This window comes from Paroedura picta, chromosome 1 (genome assembly GCF_049243985.1).
Source record: "Paroedura picta isolate Pp20150507F chromosome 1, Ppicta_v3.0, whole genome shotgun sequence".
In the NCBI taxonomy this organism is placed as follows: Eukaryota; Metazoa; Chordata; class Lepidosauria; order Squamata; family Gekkonidae; genus Paroedura; species Paroedura picta.
In genome coordinates this window covers 194,408,076-194,425,663 of record NC_135369.1, presented here as the reverse complement: position 1 = coordinate 194,425,663, position 17,588 = coordinate 194,408,076, and the positions used below count along the sequence as shown (strand labels likewise).

At 48.4% G+C, this 17,588-nt stretch overlaps 1 protein-coding gene across 7 annotated transcripts in view; it reads left to right on the top strand.

The window, feature by feature from the left end:
* The window catches only part of WDPCP (WD repeat containing planar cell polarity effector), a 337,650-nt gene that overhangs the window by 127,870 nt on the left and 192,192 nt on the right, over positions 1-17,588 (top strand). For all 7 annotated transcript variants that reach the window (XM_077315493.1, XM_077315511.1, XM_077315482.1 and 4 more), the window contains one exon: positions 16,488-16,679. In XM_077315493.1, the coding sequence (XP_077171608.1) occupies positions 16,488-16,679 (192 nt within the window). The remainder of the gene's footprint in view (positions 1-16,487; positions 16,680-17,588) is intronic.

Here is a 17,588-nt window from a genome sequence, read left to right as displayed (position 1 = left end):
AAAAATCTTTTCTTGTTACAATGGGCTTCCCTGGCCAATCTTAGCTCACTCTCAGCTTTGGCCTTTCTGATGATTGATCTACAGTGCCTAGTAACCTGTAGGTACTCTTCTTTAGAGCTCTGTCCTTCCCTCCATTTCCTGAACATTTTCCTTTTCTTTCTTAGTTCCTCTTGAAGTTCTCTGTTCATCCAAATAGGCTTCTTAGAGCTCCTGCAGTGTTTTCGTCTTTCTGGGATAGTCATTGATTGAGCATGCAATAGCTCTTGTTTGAGTAGCGCCCACCCTTCACATGCTCCCTTCCCTTCCAGCATTCTCGTCCATGGTATGACACTCATCATGTCTCTGAGTTTATTAAAGTTTGCCCTACGAAAATCCAACATCCGCGTCTGGCTACAAGCTTCCTTGGCTCCCCATCTCAAAAGGAATTCTATGAGGACATGGTCACTTCCCCCTAGGGTCCCCACCTCCTTCACCTCATCAAACATTGTCAAAAACATTGTCAAACATTGAGCGGTCCCCGGTGATAAAAAGGTTGGGGACCACTGGATTAAGGTACAGGGAGCAAAGATTTTGGTCTGGTTTGGTTTGGCAGGCTCATTCACATAAGAGACGTGTCTTATATATGCACAGATGACATATGGTTGGGGAAGGCCTGTGACCTAATGGAAAAGCCTCTGCTCTTCATGCTTTGCATGCAGAAGGTCCCCGGTTCAATCCCTGCATTTCCATAGAAAAGGATCATGCTCTAGGGCAGGGGTAGTCAAACTGCGGCCCTCCAGATGTCCATGGATTACAATTCCCAGGAGCCCCTGCCAGCGAATGCTGGCAGGGGCTCATGGGAATTGTAGTCCATGGACATCTGGAGGGCCGCAGTTTGACTACCCCTGCTTTAGGGTGATGGGAAAGATCTCTACCAGGGATCCAAGAGAACTGCAGCTAGCCTGAGTGGACAGCACTGACCTTTATGGACCGAAGATCTGACTGACTATAAGGTAGCTTCATGGGTTCATTGTGGGCAAAGGCCGTAGCTCAGTGGAAGAGTCTCTGCTTTGTATGCGGAAGGTCCCAGGTTCAATCTCCAGCACATCCAGTGAGGATAAGGTGATCAGTGGTGGGAAAGACCCTGGTCCTCCTGAGTCTAAGTAGACAAGACTGGCCTTGGTGGACTTGTGACCTGGTCCAGTGCAGGATAAGGAAGCTTCCCCTCTGTTTGCTGGATGTATGAGTTAAACATGACTGTCTGGTAAACCTCAACTTGAACGTCTGGCGTGGCTGTAAAGATGAGAGGGAATACAGCAAACCATTTTTCAATCAGAGCATCAGGGTTTATTGAGTCGTTTGAGTTGGTTTAAGCCCCTTTGCTCCCCAGACACCCAAAGCAGCTGCCAAAAAAGGTTACACAGTATTTTTGAAAGAAAGCTAAGCAAAAACTAATCTTTGTACATTCTTCATAGGGCTCCCTGGGTTGCACCTCTTCCCCTGCCAGGGTTAAAGACCTGCAGAAAGAGGAGAGGAAAAGTCACCCCAGATGGCGCTCAGCTGCTGCTCCCTTGCCCGCAGTCTTCTTCAGTTCCCTCCCTTGCGACCAAGCAATCCTGAATAAAAGAACCAAAAACTAGAAATTTCTATTTCTTTACACTATATGGGTTGGGTTTTTTTTTTAATTCATAGAAATTGTAAACAGTTCAGTATTAACCACATTCAGGTAAAAAATGATTATAGCTGTGATTTATTCCTTTTCATAATTGTTATAGTTTATCTTGACTGTATTCAGTCATCTGCAAAATTGTAAAGAACTAAAAAGAAAACCAGATAATCATGTAAGACCTAATAGGGATCCCAATCTTAAAGCCCAAAGAATGCTGTAGGCTTTGCTGAAAAGGAAGGTGCTTAGTTCCTTGCAAATGGCAAGCTGACCCCCCTCCCACCACCACCACCGAGTCTTGTCACCGGCCGTGGGTCTCTTCCCTCTGAAACAATGGCCCACTATTTGGAGAACTCTGTGTTGGGGTGAGTGACTCCACATTCCTGGGCATCATTGTGTGTGTAGGTGTTTTCTCTTTGAATGGGATGCCTTGCTTTGACCTTTTCTGTACCAGTCCTGGTGCTCTGGCCAGCAGCCTGGAGTTTGAGCTGGGATAGGTTGCCCCACCTCTTCCTGGGTATGCCTCTTCCCATTCTGCCCTGGGTTAGAGCAGGGGTAGTCAAACTGCGGCCCTCCAGATGTCCATGGACTACCATTCCCAGAAGCCCCTGCCAGCATTCGCTGGCAGGGGCTTCTGGGAATGGTAGTCCATGGACATCTGGAGGGCCGCAGTTTGACTACCCCTGGGTTAGAGTCTCCAGACGAAGCAGCTGGGGTGGTGACGCTCTGCTGAGCTGCGAGGTAGAGGAGGCCTGATTTCAATTTTTAAGAATGGGGTATTGCATTGCAACATAATAACCTGATCTTAATTTTTAAAAGAATGCCCCAGGTGGAAACGCCCCCAAGCTTCCTGGGGCATTTTTTGTACCTTCCAGGACACCATAGTCAAGGGAGGAGCTGGGCCTGGACTGACTGACTCTTCTCTGCTGCACGGGCCTGTTCCAACAGAGGCCACGATGGTGCCTGCAGCAAGGAAGGGAATGAGCAACACTCTGCAATCCCTTGCCATGGGACAACAGAGCTGGGCCAGCCCCAGGATGGCATAAATGTCATCTAGAAGCAAGGATTAGCCCCACAACCAGACGAGTTGTGGCCCGGGCCAAAAAAGTTCTCTGTCTTAAACTGGGAGGTGCCCTCCCCCCCCATTGTGTCCTCTCTTGCTTCACATGGCCTTCCATGGAGACACATGTCTCTGCAGGTCTCTTCTGTAGACACAATGCCTCCTATTCCCACACATGTGATGCAAGACACATTGGCCATTTGTGACTGGGAAACGACTCTTTAGATTAAGTTTCATTCTATTCTTTTGACTGCAACTTGAATGTGGACTGGATCTACTTGGAAAAATGTAAGTTAACCTTTTTTGCAAAATATTCTTGAGAGATTTGGCCCCTGCCTGTGCTGTTGCCTCTCCGAGAACAACCCGAGACCAGCCCACGACCCTGTTGCGCGACTGGAGAGCCCAGAAAGGAAGGACTGACCCGGGCCAGTCTGGGGGGGGGGGGGGATCTGGCACCAACAGTTGCGGGGGGGGGTGACGGGGAGGGGGGAAATTAGCAATCAATTTATTGGAGAGGAAAATCATACCGAAATTGCTTGCAGGGGAGGGGGTGGGTTGGGGGAAGATCAAAGTAAAGCTAATTGTTGACCCAGAAGGACGGGAGGGAACCAACAGTGGGGGGGGGGCTACGGGGAGAGAAGAGAATTATCAATCAATTTATTGAAGAGGAGAATCAGACTGAAATTACTTGTGGGGGAAGGGGGGGATCGGGGAGGATCAAACTAAAACTAGTCCAACCCCCTGCTCAACGCAGGATCAGCCCAAAGTTTCCCAAAGAATTGAATGTGTTGGCCTCAGGTAGGGCACAACCGAGAGCGTGGCCATCTGGTTGGTGTACCACTTGGTCCATGCACCTCCAGATGCCCTGCCAGCCCTGCTGGAGGCAGCTGTCGCCTGGACATTACAGTTCCCTAGACTATTAAGTCTGGGGGACTTTAATGTCCATGAGGAATTGCCATCCTCTGGCAATGGGCTGGACCTGGTGTCAGCCATGGCGACACTAGGGCTCTCGCAATTTGTTGTTGGCCCTACCCACCAGGCAGGCCACACCCTGGATCTGATTTTTGGTGTGGGGCTGAGCGTGGATCAGGTCACAACTACTGCCGTGCCATGGTCGGACCACTATACCCTGAAGACTCGGCTTAGGCTGCCACCTTTCCCTCAGTTGGGCACCAGTAGGGAGGTGCGAAGCCAAAGTTTTGAGAGGGCCAGCCCACCCAGCCCAGCCAGGGGCAATCTGAAGACATGGCTGCCAGTCCACTCCTGACCACCACAGGCCCCACCTGGAGGTTGGCTACCCCTGGGTTGGAAATATTCCTGGTGTCAGGATTGTAGAAACCCTGTCATAAATTAGCCTGAGTTCTTCCATGACAGTTTAATTGCTTGGTGCCTGGGAGCTCTAGGTCCTGTAATCATGCTAACTAGCAGAAAGTGAAATGTATGTTATTGTATTCATTATCTCTGAATGTGTTCCAGTGGGGGCCTCTCGGCTGGGTCTGGTTTCGCTATCAAGGAGTGAAGACAGCCAAGGCCATGTGAAAGTAACACTGTTTTTAATTGCATGTGTCTCCTCTTGCTCTCTCCCCTCCCTTGGGAACTTTCAAGCTTTGGGCGGGAGAAATGTATTGATAAGTAGAAGCAAATCTGGCTTCAAACCAGATTTGACTTCACCAGTCTTGATGTATGAAGTGCTTCTCAATAAACCTTACTACTTCTAAGAAGGTAGTTGTGAGTTCTTGCAACGTCTGACACCTGAAGGATTGGAGGTGGGACTCCAAAATCATACAATGCCTCAGAGTCCAACCCTCAAAGGAGCCATTTCTGGGGTGCAGATAGACAGACCACCATCAGTCTTGTGAGTCTGGAAAGTGCAGGAAGATCTAAATAAATATTTACAGCCTGAAACTGTAAATAGTGAACAAGTAAATGGCTGGAGAGACATGGGAAATGAAATGACTTTTTTTAACACTGGCCTGGCACATAAAAAACCAGTATAAAAAATCTGAGGTTAAAACTGCTGTGCACAGAGAGACTTCCTCTTAGGGTTGCTAGCTTCCATGTGAGGCTCTCAACCCCACCTCTCTCATTGGGAGTCTGCTATGGGGAGAGAAAGGGAAGATGTTTGGAAAATGCTTTGAGACATCTGAGGCCTGCTGGGTCACTGCGGCTCATTCCCAGTTCTCTCAGACCTCTCACAGGTTATCTATTGTGGGGAAAAGGTGTTTGTAAACGGCCTTGACACTCCTTTGGGTCTCAACAAGGTACAGAAATCCAATTCTTCTAAGGAGCAACCATGAAAGAAGCATGTGGGCACAAATATTTTATCAACAGTGTAAAAATGGAGAAGAAGGAACAGGGTGGACACCTGTGTACTGTGACTACCCCATGTGTATTAGGGCAGGTGGACATTTTGGTGTCTGTGACTTAATTCACACAAGAAGGGAAATGATGCAGAACTGGGAGGAATTGGTTGCCATGTAATTTCCCCCTAAGAAGTGTGTCTAGTCTGATTTTCTCTTCACATATCTGAAGACATGGCTCTGGAAAGCTCATCTGTAACCAATATGCCACAGTTCCCAAAGGTCAGTCCTCTCCCACACTCAATGAACATTCCACACCACAGGTTCTTGACACCCATATCTCCACACCCATACCCTCATTTGCCACCATGCCACCACAACCTCCCACACAACACACTCATTCAACCCCATGCCCTTACAGACTGGACAGCTCCTCACCTTCTTCTTCCCACTGCCAAGCTCTAGCACTTGTTGTATTCTTGGATACAATGGGCTATGCCCCTAGTAAGTAAGTAGGTAGGTAGTTAGGTAGGTAGAAATTTACATCACTCAGCATCATGTTTCTATGACTGGGCAAGGTTCTGCTGTATTAACCAAATCTGTCCCTCTTAATAAAACATTAAGGGGCATTGGGGTGGGCTCAGTCCGGGATGGGGGGGCAACAATTGGCCCCTTGGCCCCGGACTGATAAGCAGAGGGGCCAATGGGAAGGCGCAAAGTGCCTTTCGATTGGCCTCTCACCAAGCCAGACCAGAGTTCCATCCAGTCAGCCCAGCCAGGGGCAATCAGGAGACATGGCTGCCAGTCTACTCCTGACCACCAAAGGGAGAGGAGGTCAGTAGGGCTGCCAATGGGGATGAGAACAGATGCTGTGCCAGCCCTTTTCGCCCCAAGGCTGCCCTAACTGTCATGTCCAACTGCAAATTGCCTCAGAACCCTGACAGAGCTGGCAGGAGGCTGCAGAGTGCTCTCCCTCCCCCCCTCCCTTCAGGCCTGCTGCGAAGGAGCCTCTGACAGGCCCTGACTGAGGGGAGGGAGGCATTTTCCTTCAGAGAGCAATGCAGGGGAGTCTGAAGGCATGGGGGTGGGCCTTCCTTTTGAGGGGGGGTACGTTCCCCTTCTGCCAAACAGTTGGCTGACAGGGAGGCCACAGAAATGCCGCTTATCACTTAAAATACTGCTCTGGCCGGAGGTTAGACACAACCAAGCCATGTGTCTTTCTTCTTTGCAACTCTTTGCAAATTTGAGGCCACTGCACAGCGTTATTCTGCAGACGAAACTGGTTCTATTGTCTCCTGTTTCATCTGCACAACAACCCTGTACAGTAGGCCTCTAGTCTTTCCATTCAACAACAACAACCTGTGTGGGAGGCCTTAAATGTTTCTTCTCTACCACAACCCTGTCCAAAGTAGCCCTTTCTGCCTGGGAAGCTGATCTTTATACTGTGCAGTTGAGTTGTAATCCCAGGAGCTCTCTGGGCCCCACCTGGAGGTTGGCTACTCCTGGGATGGAAATATTCCTAGAGGTTTGGAGGTGGGACTTCAAAAGCGTACAATGCCTCAGACTCCAGCCTTCAAAGGAGCCATTTTTGCCTGCAGTTGGGAGGGAGTGGTGCAGGTATGTCCCTCCTTGGCTATGGGCTATGGCCAGCCCTTACCAGCAACTGTTTGTATTCTGGGGCGCAGACAGGCAGACCGGCAACAGTCCTGTGAGTCTGGAAAGTGCAAGAAGTTCTAAATAAATATTTAAAGCCTGAAACTGTAAATAGTGAACAAGTAAATGGCAGGAGACACATGGGAACTGGAATAACTTTTTTCAACCTTGGCCTGGAAAATTTAAAAAAAACAGTATAAATAACCTTACTAAGGTCAAGACTGCTGTTCACAGAGAGTCTTCCTCTTAGCATTGCCAGCTTCCATGTGAGGCTCTCTACCCCACCTCCCTCATGGGGAATCTGCTATGGGGAGAGAAAGGGAAGACGTTTGGAAAATGCTTTGAGACACCTCAGGCCTGCTGGGTCACTGCAGCCCTTTCCCAGTTCTCTCGGACCTGTCACAGCCTCCCAGGTTGAGTATTGTGGGGAGACAAATGGAAAAGGTGTTTGTAAACCGCTGTGAGACTCCTTTGGGTAGTAAAAAACGGTACAAAATCCAGTTCTTCTAAGGAGCAACCATGAAAGAAACATTTTATCAACAGTGTAAAAATGGAGAAGAAGGAACAGGGTGGACACCTGTGTACTATGACTACCCCATGTGTATTAGGGCAGAGGGGCATTTTTGTGTCTGTGACCTAATTCACACAAGAAGGGAAATGGCACAGAACTGGGAGGAATTTGTTGCCATGTAATCTTCCCCTAAGAAGAGTCTCCAGTCTGATTTTTCCCTTCACATATCTGAGGACATGGCTCTGGAAAGCTCATCTGTAACCACTATGCCACAATTCCAAAAGGTCAGTCTTCTCCCACACTCAACAAACATTCCAAACCACAGGTTCTTGACACCCATATCTCCACACCCATTTGCCACCATGCCACACAACACACGCATTCAACCCCATGCATTTACAGACTGGACAACTCCTCCTCTTCCTCTTCCCACTGCCAAGCACTAGCACCCGTTGTATTCTTGGATACAACGGGCTTTGCCCCTAGTATCACAATATTTTGATCACTTTATTCTTAAGCATTTCCAGACTTATGTGTTTCCATTCTTTAACGCAGTGGTTTTCAATCTGGGGGTTGGGACCCCTTTAGTGGTCAAACCACCCTTTCACAGGGTTCGCGGCAGGGTGGGCAGCCCTTCTCTCCAAGGGGGTCCCAAAGTGGCTGATATTGCTTCTCTTCCATTTCATCCATACAAGAGCCTTGCGTTCATCTGTCTGGAGTAGCGTAGAAGAGCGAGATCAGCATGGTGGGACAAGAGGCAGAACTGAACTGAGAAACCCAGGGGAAAAACCAATTTATATCCAGTCATGAACAATGGATCTTCATGCCGTTGGTTAGTTTTGGTTTAAGTTCTGTGAACACTTGCATCATTTTATAGTTGGGGGGTCATCCCAACATGAGGAACGGTATTAAAGGGTTGTGGCATTAGGAAGATTTAGTGCCAAACATCACCTCTAGCTTTCAGACAAAAATAAATGGGAACAGGATCCTTCTCCTACGTAAACATATATAGTAATACACACCCCGCCCAATTCAGTACATCTAAATTAGACATTTTGCTATTGTTTTTGGATTAGATCTTGAAAGCCTAAAATTCAGGTTAGGTCTTGCTTGGAGCGATCAAGATAGGTAATTTTCAATTCAATTCAGTGCTTTTTGTGCTCCTGTTTTGTTTGCACAATGACCTGTTAGAATAGATTGTATCGGTGCTTTGAAATAGAGCTCATATGAAAAGGCATCTCCTTATGCTTTGGTAGTAATTTTCTTTCCATGACTCAAAGACTAAATTAGTTCTTATATATTTCTGACTGGTATGAACGTAAGAGATTGCCTTCAGCTTTCTTGAGAATGTTGAATGTAAATGCAACCAAAATGAGACCTATTTGTGATCTACTATTTCCCCATAGGCACATTAAACTTTTAGATTCCAGTGGGTCGCCATGTTGGTCTGAAGTAGCAGAACAGAAATAGAGTCCTTAAGACCAACAAAGATTTATTCAAGACTTGGTTCGTGCTCACACCTTGAATAATCTTTGTTTGTTTATTTATTTAGATTTATATGTTATATGTTGGTCTTAAAGGTGCTATTGGACTCTATTTTTGTTAACTTTTAGAGTTAGTGTTAAATATAATGAAGTAACCCTAGGATTTGGGGGACCCCAAGTTTGAATTCCTGCCGTGGAAGCTTGTTTGGTGATCTTGGGCCCAGGCCACGCTTTCAGCCTAACCTACTTTACTGGAATCAAAGTAACGGGTCAAAGTAACTACCCTCATTGTTCTCTCATACCTTTAATTGCCCCATCTTGCTCTTTGGCCAGTGGTCGCTGATGCAGAGTTGCCGTGAGGATGAAATGGAACACAGTGAGCAATCTATGCCAATTTGGGTTCCCATTGGAGAGATTTATTAAATCAAGTTAAATAAATGAACAAATTCTTTACTAAGCATGTGCCGTCAATCTGAATTGAGATAAATTCCTTGTAAGCCATTCCTCCTGGACACAATCGCTGGATTATGGAAAACTAGAATATTTCCCCCCTTAACTATCCTGCTTCTCTCCCCCCGCCCTTTCATCAAACAATCCAGCATCTGTGCCCATGAAGGGAATGATGCCTGGATGAAGGGAATGTGTCAGCCTGACTTCCTTCCATCCCCCATCCTGCTCTTCACTCAGGGGTAGCTCATCCAGTCATTTCTGCATAAGCTACTTACAAGAAAAGCTGCAGTTGTTGCATGAGTAGGCCTGAGGATATGCCCAAGAGAGGAGAGCAGTTTTGGATGCTGTCAGTCGAACAGTGAGGGAGGAAAGGGGAGGTGGAAGAAACTGAGCAAACCAGTCTTCCTTCCTTCCTTCCTTCCTTCCTTCCTTCCTTCCTTCCTTCCTTCCCTCTCTCTCTTCCTTCCTTCCTTCCTTCCTTCCTTCCTTCCTTCCTTCCTTCCTTCCTTCCTTCCTTCCTTCCTTCCTTCTCACTCCCAATCTCCTTCCTTCCTTCCTTCCTTCCTTCCTTCCCTCTCTCTCTTCCTTCCTTCCTTCCCTCTCTCTCTTCCTTCCTTCCTTCCTTCCTTCCTTCTCTCTCTCTCTCTTCCTTCCTTCCTTCCTTTCTGCCCCTCCCCCTCTCTCTCTTCCTTGCTTCTTCTTTCTTTTTTTTCTTCCTTCCTTTCTTTTTCTCCCCCTCCTTCCCTCTCTTCCTTCCTTGCAGTCTGCTCCCCTCATTCCTTAGCTTCCCTATTCTCTGGCCCTCAAGCTCCCTACATTGCATCTTGCTATCATCTCATGGAAGGGCAGAGTTGTGACCAAAATCGGAGGTGGAGCGAGAATTACATAGAATGATTGGTGCTAAAGGAATACACCATTTGGGAAGACCAATGGCAATTAATGTGCAATTCAATAAAATCACAGTCGAGGTTGCTGCCTATGACATCTAATAATTCATTTAGTTGGATATCCCATAAAGCACTTTTATTTATTTCTTTTTCATTTATATCCCGTCCTTCCCTAGAGGCTCAGGGTAGCTGCATATGCACTTCTTCCATGTTCCCCAAAATCTTGGAAATTCAAAACCACTGTCCAGATCTTTGGAAACCACTGACCTTTTTACAAGTCCTCCCCCCTGCTCCTGTAGCTTTTTAATCCATTTCAATTTACCAAATAGCAAGAAGAGAGAGGCACAAGGAGTTAATGTTGGCTATGAGAGAACAACAGTGGGTAATTACTTTGATTCCAGTTCCTTTTGATGTGTATTCAGGGGGGGATGAAGAGGTCAATAATATTATGACCATGCAAATAGAAAGAGAGGTTCTTTTGGGGGGGGGGGGGTTAGACTGTTTAAAAAACAGCAAAGAGGGATTATTAAAGCATTAACCTTGATTTTTAATGGCCTTGGTTGAGTGGTGAGATCACAATTTGGATGAGCCTGATTATTGACTAAATACAATACATAAATGCAGCGGGTTCTTAACACCCACTGCACTCTGCCATTATCGCATTACTGCCGTCCTTTTGTTGCCTTGCAGACAGGAATATGAAAGCAATCTGTCATGTAGTGAGACTGGCTCCAGAAGCATTTCTCTGATAAGAAGACCCCCTGCCCTTTGCTAGTGTCTGGTCCAGTAGGCTTAGCCATGCGCTTAATCCCCAGAAAGTGGTTCGATTATTGCTGACCAGCAATAGCAAGATAGGTTTTTCCCCCCACACTCTCCACCACTACCCCCTGGCTATCAACCTTCCATTAATTCCTCAAGCAGAAATGTGGTGCAATCTATATTTCTTTGGTATGTGTCACCCCGGATGGTGCACGGCTCATGTTTTCAAATCGCCATGCTCTGAAATAACATCGTTTGAATAATAAAATTCCACAAATCCTTCCGGGGGAACAGAGGTGCAGAATTCTCAAGAGCCACATAAACTTTATGTATGAAGCTGTAAGACTCATCCATATTGCTCAGAATACTACATCTATTTGACCAGTGGTTGGTGTGTTCTTAATCCATGGGGTGGGGTGGGGTGGGGTGGGGAGCGTATCCCCCATTCAAACATCATAAATGTCCTTTTAAATGATTGGGGCTGCGTCTGAAAAAAGTCCTCTTCGCCTTTCAGTCAGCATCGCAGAACTTAAATATGAGAAACCTTAAATCCTTTGTGTAGGTCAATGCTGTCAAGCAGCCATGACTGGACATTTTTTGATATTGATTGGAGTCATAGCTGCCAATTCCTCCTTAACTCATATCTTTCCCCATCCATGCGTAAAACTGGGAGCACAGATATTGTTGTGTTTACAGTGTTCTTGTCTTTAATGTGTACCTGTGTGTGAGGGGAAGCCCATGTGTATGTCACAGAATGTACAGCTACTGCCCAGGCATTTTCAGAACCAAAGTTCATCTTATATCCAGGCTTTGGGGCACACAGTCCATGGAGTTGAGCATTTGGAATCCCTCTATGTTGATGGAAAAACAAGCACATGCTGGAATCTCTGAATAGGGTTCACAGTTGGTTGCATTGGGCTGCACTGTGTCCATAGTAATCTTAAGACCTCCACAAAACCCACTTAGGTTTTATCTTTATCATACTCTCCAGCAGCCACACTATTTCCGCAGGAAGTTCTGCCCTACAACTCTCAAGGTTTTAAAACAATACCTTTATTTTATTTTATTCATGCCTTAAAGAAGCCCCACTCTCCCTGCCCCAGTGCATACAGGCTGTGTTATGGTTTGCTTTCCAGTTATGCTGAGACCTAAACATGGTACTTGTTGAGCACATAAGTGAAATAGTTCTTACTGAGGCAAGCAAAGCAGCTGGAATAAAATTATTCTTTTGCATGGATTGGGTGATTGCTTTTTCCCACTGAACATTCCTCAAAAGCCGTTGATCTTAGATGTAAGTTAGATACTCTCATTCTTGGCAGGTTCCTTTCCCAGCCTCGTAAGAAGCCAAGACAAAGCTCATTTCAGAGGGTAGCCATGCCCGTTTGTAGCAGAACAGCTAGATTTGAATCCAACAAGATTATTGGTCTTACTAGAAATTAAGCCCGCTGTAGTTTAAATACAGCGGGCGCTAGCGGGCCTACAGATTTGGCTGGGGTGGCTGTGCGGCTTGGCGGCGGCCGGCCGCGCACCCGAGGCCGTGGATGGGCTGGCTTGAGACCCTCCCCCCAACAGCTGCCGCCTCCTCCAGGCCTCCCCCCGGCGTGGGATCTACCAGAGTTGTTGGAGGGTAGGAAGGAAATGGTGTTGGGCGTCCTCGGCGGCAGGACTCAGTAGAGGGGGTCGGTGTTCTGGCCGTGGTGCCTGCGCCGCCGCATTTCCAGTGACCAGCCGGGCCCGGCAGACGTGCTGCTGGCGCCGTTGGCGCGGTGGCAGCCGGCAGCTGCTCCAGGCTGGGTGGGCCGGCGGCGTCGTGTCACCCTGTGAGATGGGGCGGGCAAAGCCGGGCCATGGGTGCTTGTTAGCTCGGGTGCTGTTGGCGGCATGGCTGCATGCTCGGCCGCGGTCGTGGGTGCTTGTTAGCCGCGTGGGGCGGCAGCGAGGTGGCCTGTTCGTGGCTGGGGCCGCCGACGGCTCCTCGCTGCCACGTGGGCAGGCAGCAACCTGCTGTCTCGGGGCCTAGCAAGGAAATGGCGGCGGTGGGCCGGATGCGGCCAACGTGAGGGGGCGGATTGGGAGGCGCTTTGCGCCTCCCGATTTGTCAGTTCGGCGGCAAGGGACCAATCGCAAGCCGCACAGAGCGCCCAATTGTTCCCTCAGATTGTCAGTCCGGAGGAAGGGGCCAATCGGCACCCTTCCTCATCCCGGACAAGGCCCGCCGTTGGGGCCCTTACTGTTTTATTTTATCGGCTCCGCAGGAGCGGTTAAAGATAGGTTCTAATGGACTTGAATCGAACCAGGTCGGAGCAGCAACAGAAGTTGTTGAGTGAGGACATGGAACCACAGGGATGTTGAGGCCCACCTTCCCTACTGCAGTACTGTTTCAGGAACCAACCACATGACTCTATTCCTCCTGTTTCCATGTTTTCTACCCTTGGCTGTGATCGTTTCCTAATCTGTCTTGATGCAATCTGGAGACATTGGAAGTCACAGTGCCATCAGATGCAGCATGACCAGGAAGAGGCACATTTCTTCAGGCCCCTCTTCCATCAGCTCCAATTTTACTGCCTCAGACCCTGCAGCGGACAAACTTCTCCTTACTAGAGATGTCGGGGACTGAACCTGGGACTGTCTTTGTGCCAAGCAGGTGCTCTAGGGCAGGGGTAGTCAAACTGCGGCCCTCCAGATGTCCATGGACTTCAATTCCCAGGAGCCCCCTGCCGCTGGCAGGGGGCTCCTGGGAATTGCAGTCCATGGACATCTGGAGGGCCGCAGTTTGACTACCCCTGCTCTAGAGCCACGGAGCCCCTGTGCAGCTTTTGGCTGGAAGGGACGGACTGGAGCCCACCAACTCCAGTTCTGAGGCAGCCGCATTGGTTACCCGTTAGTCTCTGGACATAGTTCAAAGCTCTGGATCTCTCTGGGAATGCTCTGTTCTCAAAATGTCCTTGCCACCGCTGCTTCCGGTTCTTGCAACGTCCCTGTGTCCATGCGTCATTTGTGGTGCAGTTCTTTCTCTCATGCGCACACACCTCCCTTTCTGAATGGCATGCTTCCTTGGCCTCCCTGACATGAGGTCGCTGTTATCTTGGTTAATTTCCCTGCCGAGGATAGCCGTGTTGGCCTGAGGTCGAATGGTTAGATTTGAATCCAGGATTCCATCTGGGGGGAAGGCTGCACTGTTGAGTCGCAGCTGACTTCTTGTGACCCCGTCAGGTTTTCAAGGCAAGAGAAAAGTTGCCTGCCACTGTGTTGTTCCTTGGTGGCCTCCAACCAAGTACTAACCATGGCTGACCCTGCTTAGCTTCTGAGATCGGTTAAGATAACAGTAGGCCTGGCCACCCGGGCCAAGGCAACAGATGTCCAGATGTGGTTGTTTGTCTGCCTTTGCATAGGGACCGTGGACTTCCTTGGGGGTCTCCCGTCCAAGTGCTAACTCAGGGTTGGCCCTGCTTATCTACCCAGATCTGGTGAGATCAGGCTAGCCTGCACTACCCGGGTCAATAGCAGCCCTCCGGTCTTCACAATACTTCTAGCGTTCCAAAATGAGCTCCCTTTCATGGTCCTGAGCATTCCCACCACTTCAGTTCCTTGAAAAGTCTGCCAGATGGAACTTCATTGCAGTTTCATTCTGTTTTGTGAGGACTTTACCCGCTGCAGACATTTAACGTGATTTCGGATCACCCCCTCCAATTTGTGTGTCATCATTGTGGGGCCCATCTATTGGGGGAAAGGATGACTAGAAGTCTGAAACCCATGCTGCTGAAGGGTTCCCCATCGGAGTCTAGTATTAAAGGTTCTTGCTTGGCCTTTCTGTCCCACTGCACAAAATGAAAGGTTTTGGCGGTAGAAAGTGCTGTCAAGTCGCAGCTCACTTGGCAGTCCTAAACCAAGAGATATTCAAGGGTGGTTTTGCCAGGGCCTGCTTCTGCATAGCTACAGCTGGTTGCGATGGTTCATAGAATCATAGAACCATAGGATTGGAAGGGACTTCCTGGGTCATCTAGTCCAGTGGTCCCCAGCCTTTTTATCGCCGGGGACCACTCACCAGGGACCTGAAGGGCAGCCATAGAGTCTCCTCTCTGCCCCTTTCTCACCTCTCCCAGCATCAAGTTCGAACTGGAGTCTGACCACACATCAGATGGGCAACGATAAGGTCGAGTTCAGGAAAGGCAGCTCAAAATTTTTCAGTCTGAGAATCCCTCCCCTTCTCAAAACAGTCCTCTAGGGCAGTGGTCCCCAACCTTTTTATTACTGAGGCCCAATGGGGGGGGTAGTTTACTCCTCTACTCTCAACCACTGCCCTAACTCTCTCTGATCGCTATGGTAATGTTTAAACATCCCTTCAAAATAAGATACAGACACGCCACAACAATGAACATAAGGAACATTTTATTTTCATGGAAATTTTAACTCATGACAATGACAAATCAATGGGAACCCTGAGCTTGTTTCTCTGCAACGAGATAGTCCCATCTGGGAGTGATGGGAGACAAAGACACCCGAAGTGTGTTGTAAAGGGCCGGGGGGGGGGGGAAGGCGTGCTTCGGGGTCCACCTCCAATTAGTCGAAGGGCCACATATGGTCCGCGGCCCACAGGTTGGGGATCACTAATCTAGTCCAACCCCCTGCACTATGCAGGACACGCACAACCCTATTGCTCATCCTCTGTCACCTGCCACCAGTTTGGTGTAGTGGTTAGGAGTGCAGACTTCTAATCTGGCGAGCCACTCCCCCACATGCAATCAGCTGGGTGACTTTGGGCTCACCACAGCACTGATAAAATTGTTCTGACTAGGCAGTGATATCAGCGCTCTCTCAGGCTCACCTACCCCACAGGGTGTCTGTTGTGGGGAGAGGAATGGGAAGGCGACTGTAAGCCGCTTTGAGCCTCCTTCGGGTAGGGAAAAGCGGCATATAAGAACCAACTCTTCTTCTTCTTCTTCTTCTTCTTTTTCTTCTTCTTGAACCTTCACAGTATCAGCCTTTCTGTCAGATGGTTATCTAGCCTCTGTTTAAAAATCTCCAAAGATTGAGAACCCACCACCTCCCGAGGATGCCTGTTCCACTGAGAAACCGCTCTGACTGTCAGGAACTTCTTCCGAATGTTTAGATGAAATTTCTTTTGAATTAATTTCATCCCATTTGTTCTGGTCTGTCCCTTTGGGGCAAGAGAGAACAACTCTGCTCCATCCTCTCCATGGCAGCCTTTTAAATGCTTGAAGATGCTTGAAGATGGTTGGATGCAATTGGGATGGACACTGGCCAGAACATTGCACGGCTGACGAAGGCCCTGTGGGATTGGGGATCTGGTGGCAGCTGTGCCATGGGATGGCCAAGAGTCAGACTCAGCTCAATAGCTGATGACAGCAACAACACGCCTGGGCTATCCAAGTCATACCAGAGATGAGTTGCCATTGCTTGCCATTGTGTAGCAGCCCTGGATGTCCTTGCTGGTCTCCTGTCTGAATAGTCACCCCGCCCAACTCTTCTAGGCTTCTGAGATCTGAGGAGATTTGATTAGCCTGGCCCATCCTTGTCAAGGTCCAAAGTTTTTAGGGCAACTGAATTTATAATTTGTCAAGGAAACGATGCTGCTTTCATCAAATTTTGGATGTAGCAGGACATAGCAGTGTTGCCACTGGAACCATTTCCAAATTCATGGCTAAACGTTGCTTCTGTGCATTTGTTTTCCTTGGAGTGCCAAGGAATTGATTCCGTAATTTCACTGTTTCCTGCAGATCTCTTACCTTGACATTCCAGGCCCTGGGAATAGAAGACTGAAGCATCATCTAGCAATAAACAGGCTACAGGACATGGTTATTTGCTGGTGGTCCTTGGCAAATGACGAAGCATGGCCTTGGTCTCCAGTTTGTAGCAAACGAGAGAGAGCCAACTTACTGCTTTTGAAATGTGAACACGGCAACTGGGAGGTAATATGCTACTGTGGCTTTTACTGATTTCACTTTTGAGCAACGTGCTGTTGGTCATCGTTTCTTATAATGCTGAGCTGCGTCCAACAACATTTTTCACTAATAGCAGGAGGGGCTTTTCCACTCTCCTATTGCATCCCTCCAAACTGCCATTCCTGAGAGTCAACTGCATTTTGGAAGCGCTTGATAGGTCACAGCAGGAGCAGAGGAACAGGGAAGTGCCTTTCTGCCAGGGGAAGTGCTTTCCCATGAGCACAAAGGGTCACCTGCTTTGATGGCCAGAAAGGTGTCCCACCCTTGAAGGGAAGAATACAACACTCACTTGAGCGGGGGTAGCCAAACTGGCTCTCCAGATGTCCTGGAGCTCAAGGTAATTGCACTCCATGGAAATCTATTTATTTATTTGTTTGTTTGTTTATTTATTTAGATTTGTATGCCGCCCGTCCCTACGGCTCTGGGTGGTTTACATAAAACATATAGAACATTTACATGGAACAATATCAATATAACAATAACAATATAACAGATATCAATAGAACAAATAACAATAACATCTCAGCTAGAACAGCATTTCAACAAACAACTCTGACAAGCCCTCGGTAGGTTTGACCTCTCAAGCGGGGGCGGGGGGTGAGACCCTGTAGATATTCTGAGTTGGTCAGCCTCAAGCGAATGCCTGGTGGAAAATCCCTTTTGCAGGCCAAGCAGAATTGTGTAAGTTTGGGCAGGGCTCTGATCTCCTCAGGGACCTCGTTCTACCAGGTGGGGGCCAGGACCGAGAAAGCTCTGGCTATTGTTGAGGTCCGACGTGCCTCTTTAGGGCCAGGGACCCGCAGCCAGTTGGAGGTGGCGGAGCATAGAGCTCTTCTGGGGGTATAGGCAGGGAGGCGGTCTCTCAGATACACTGAG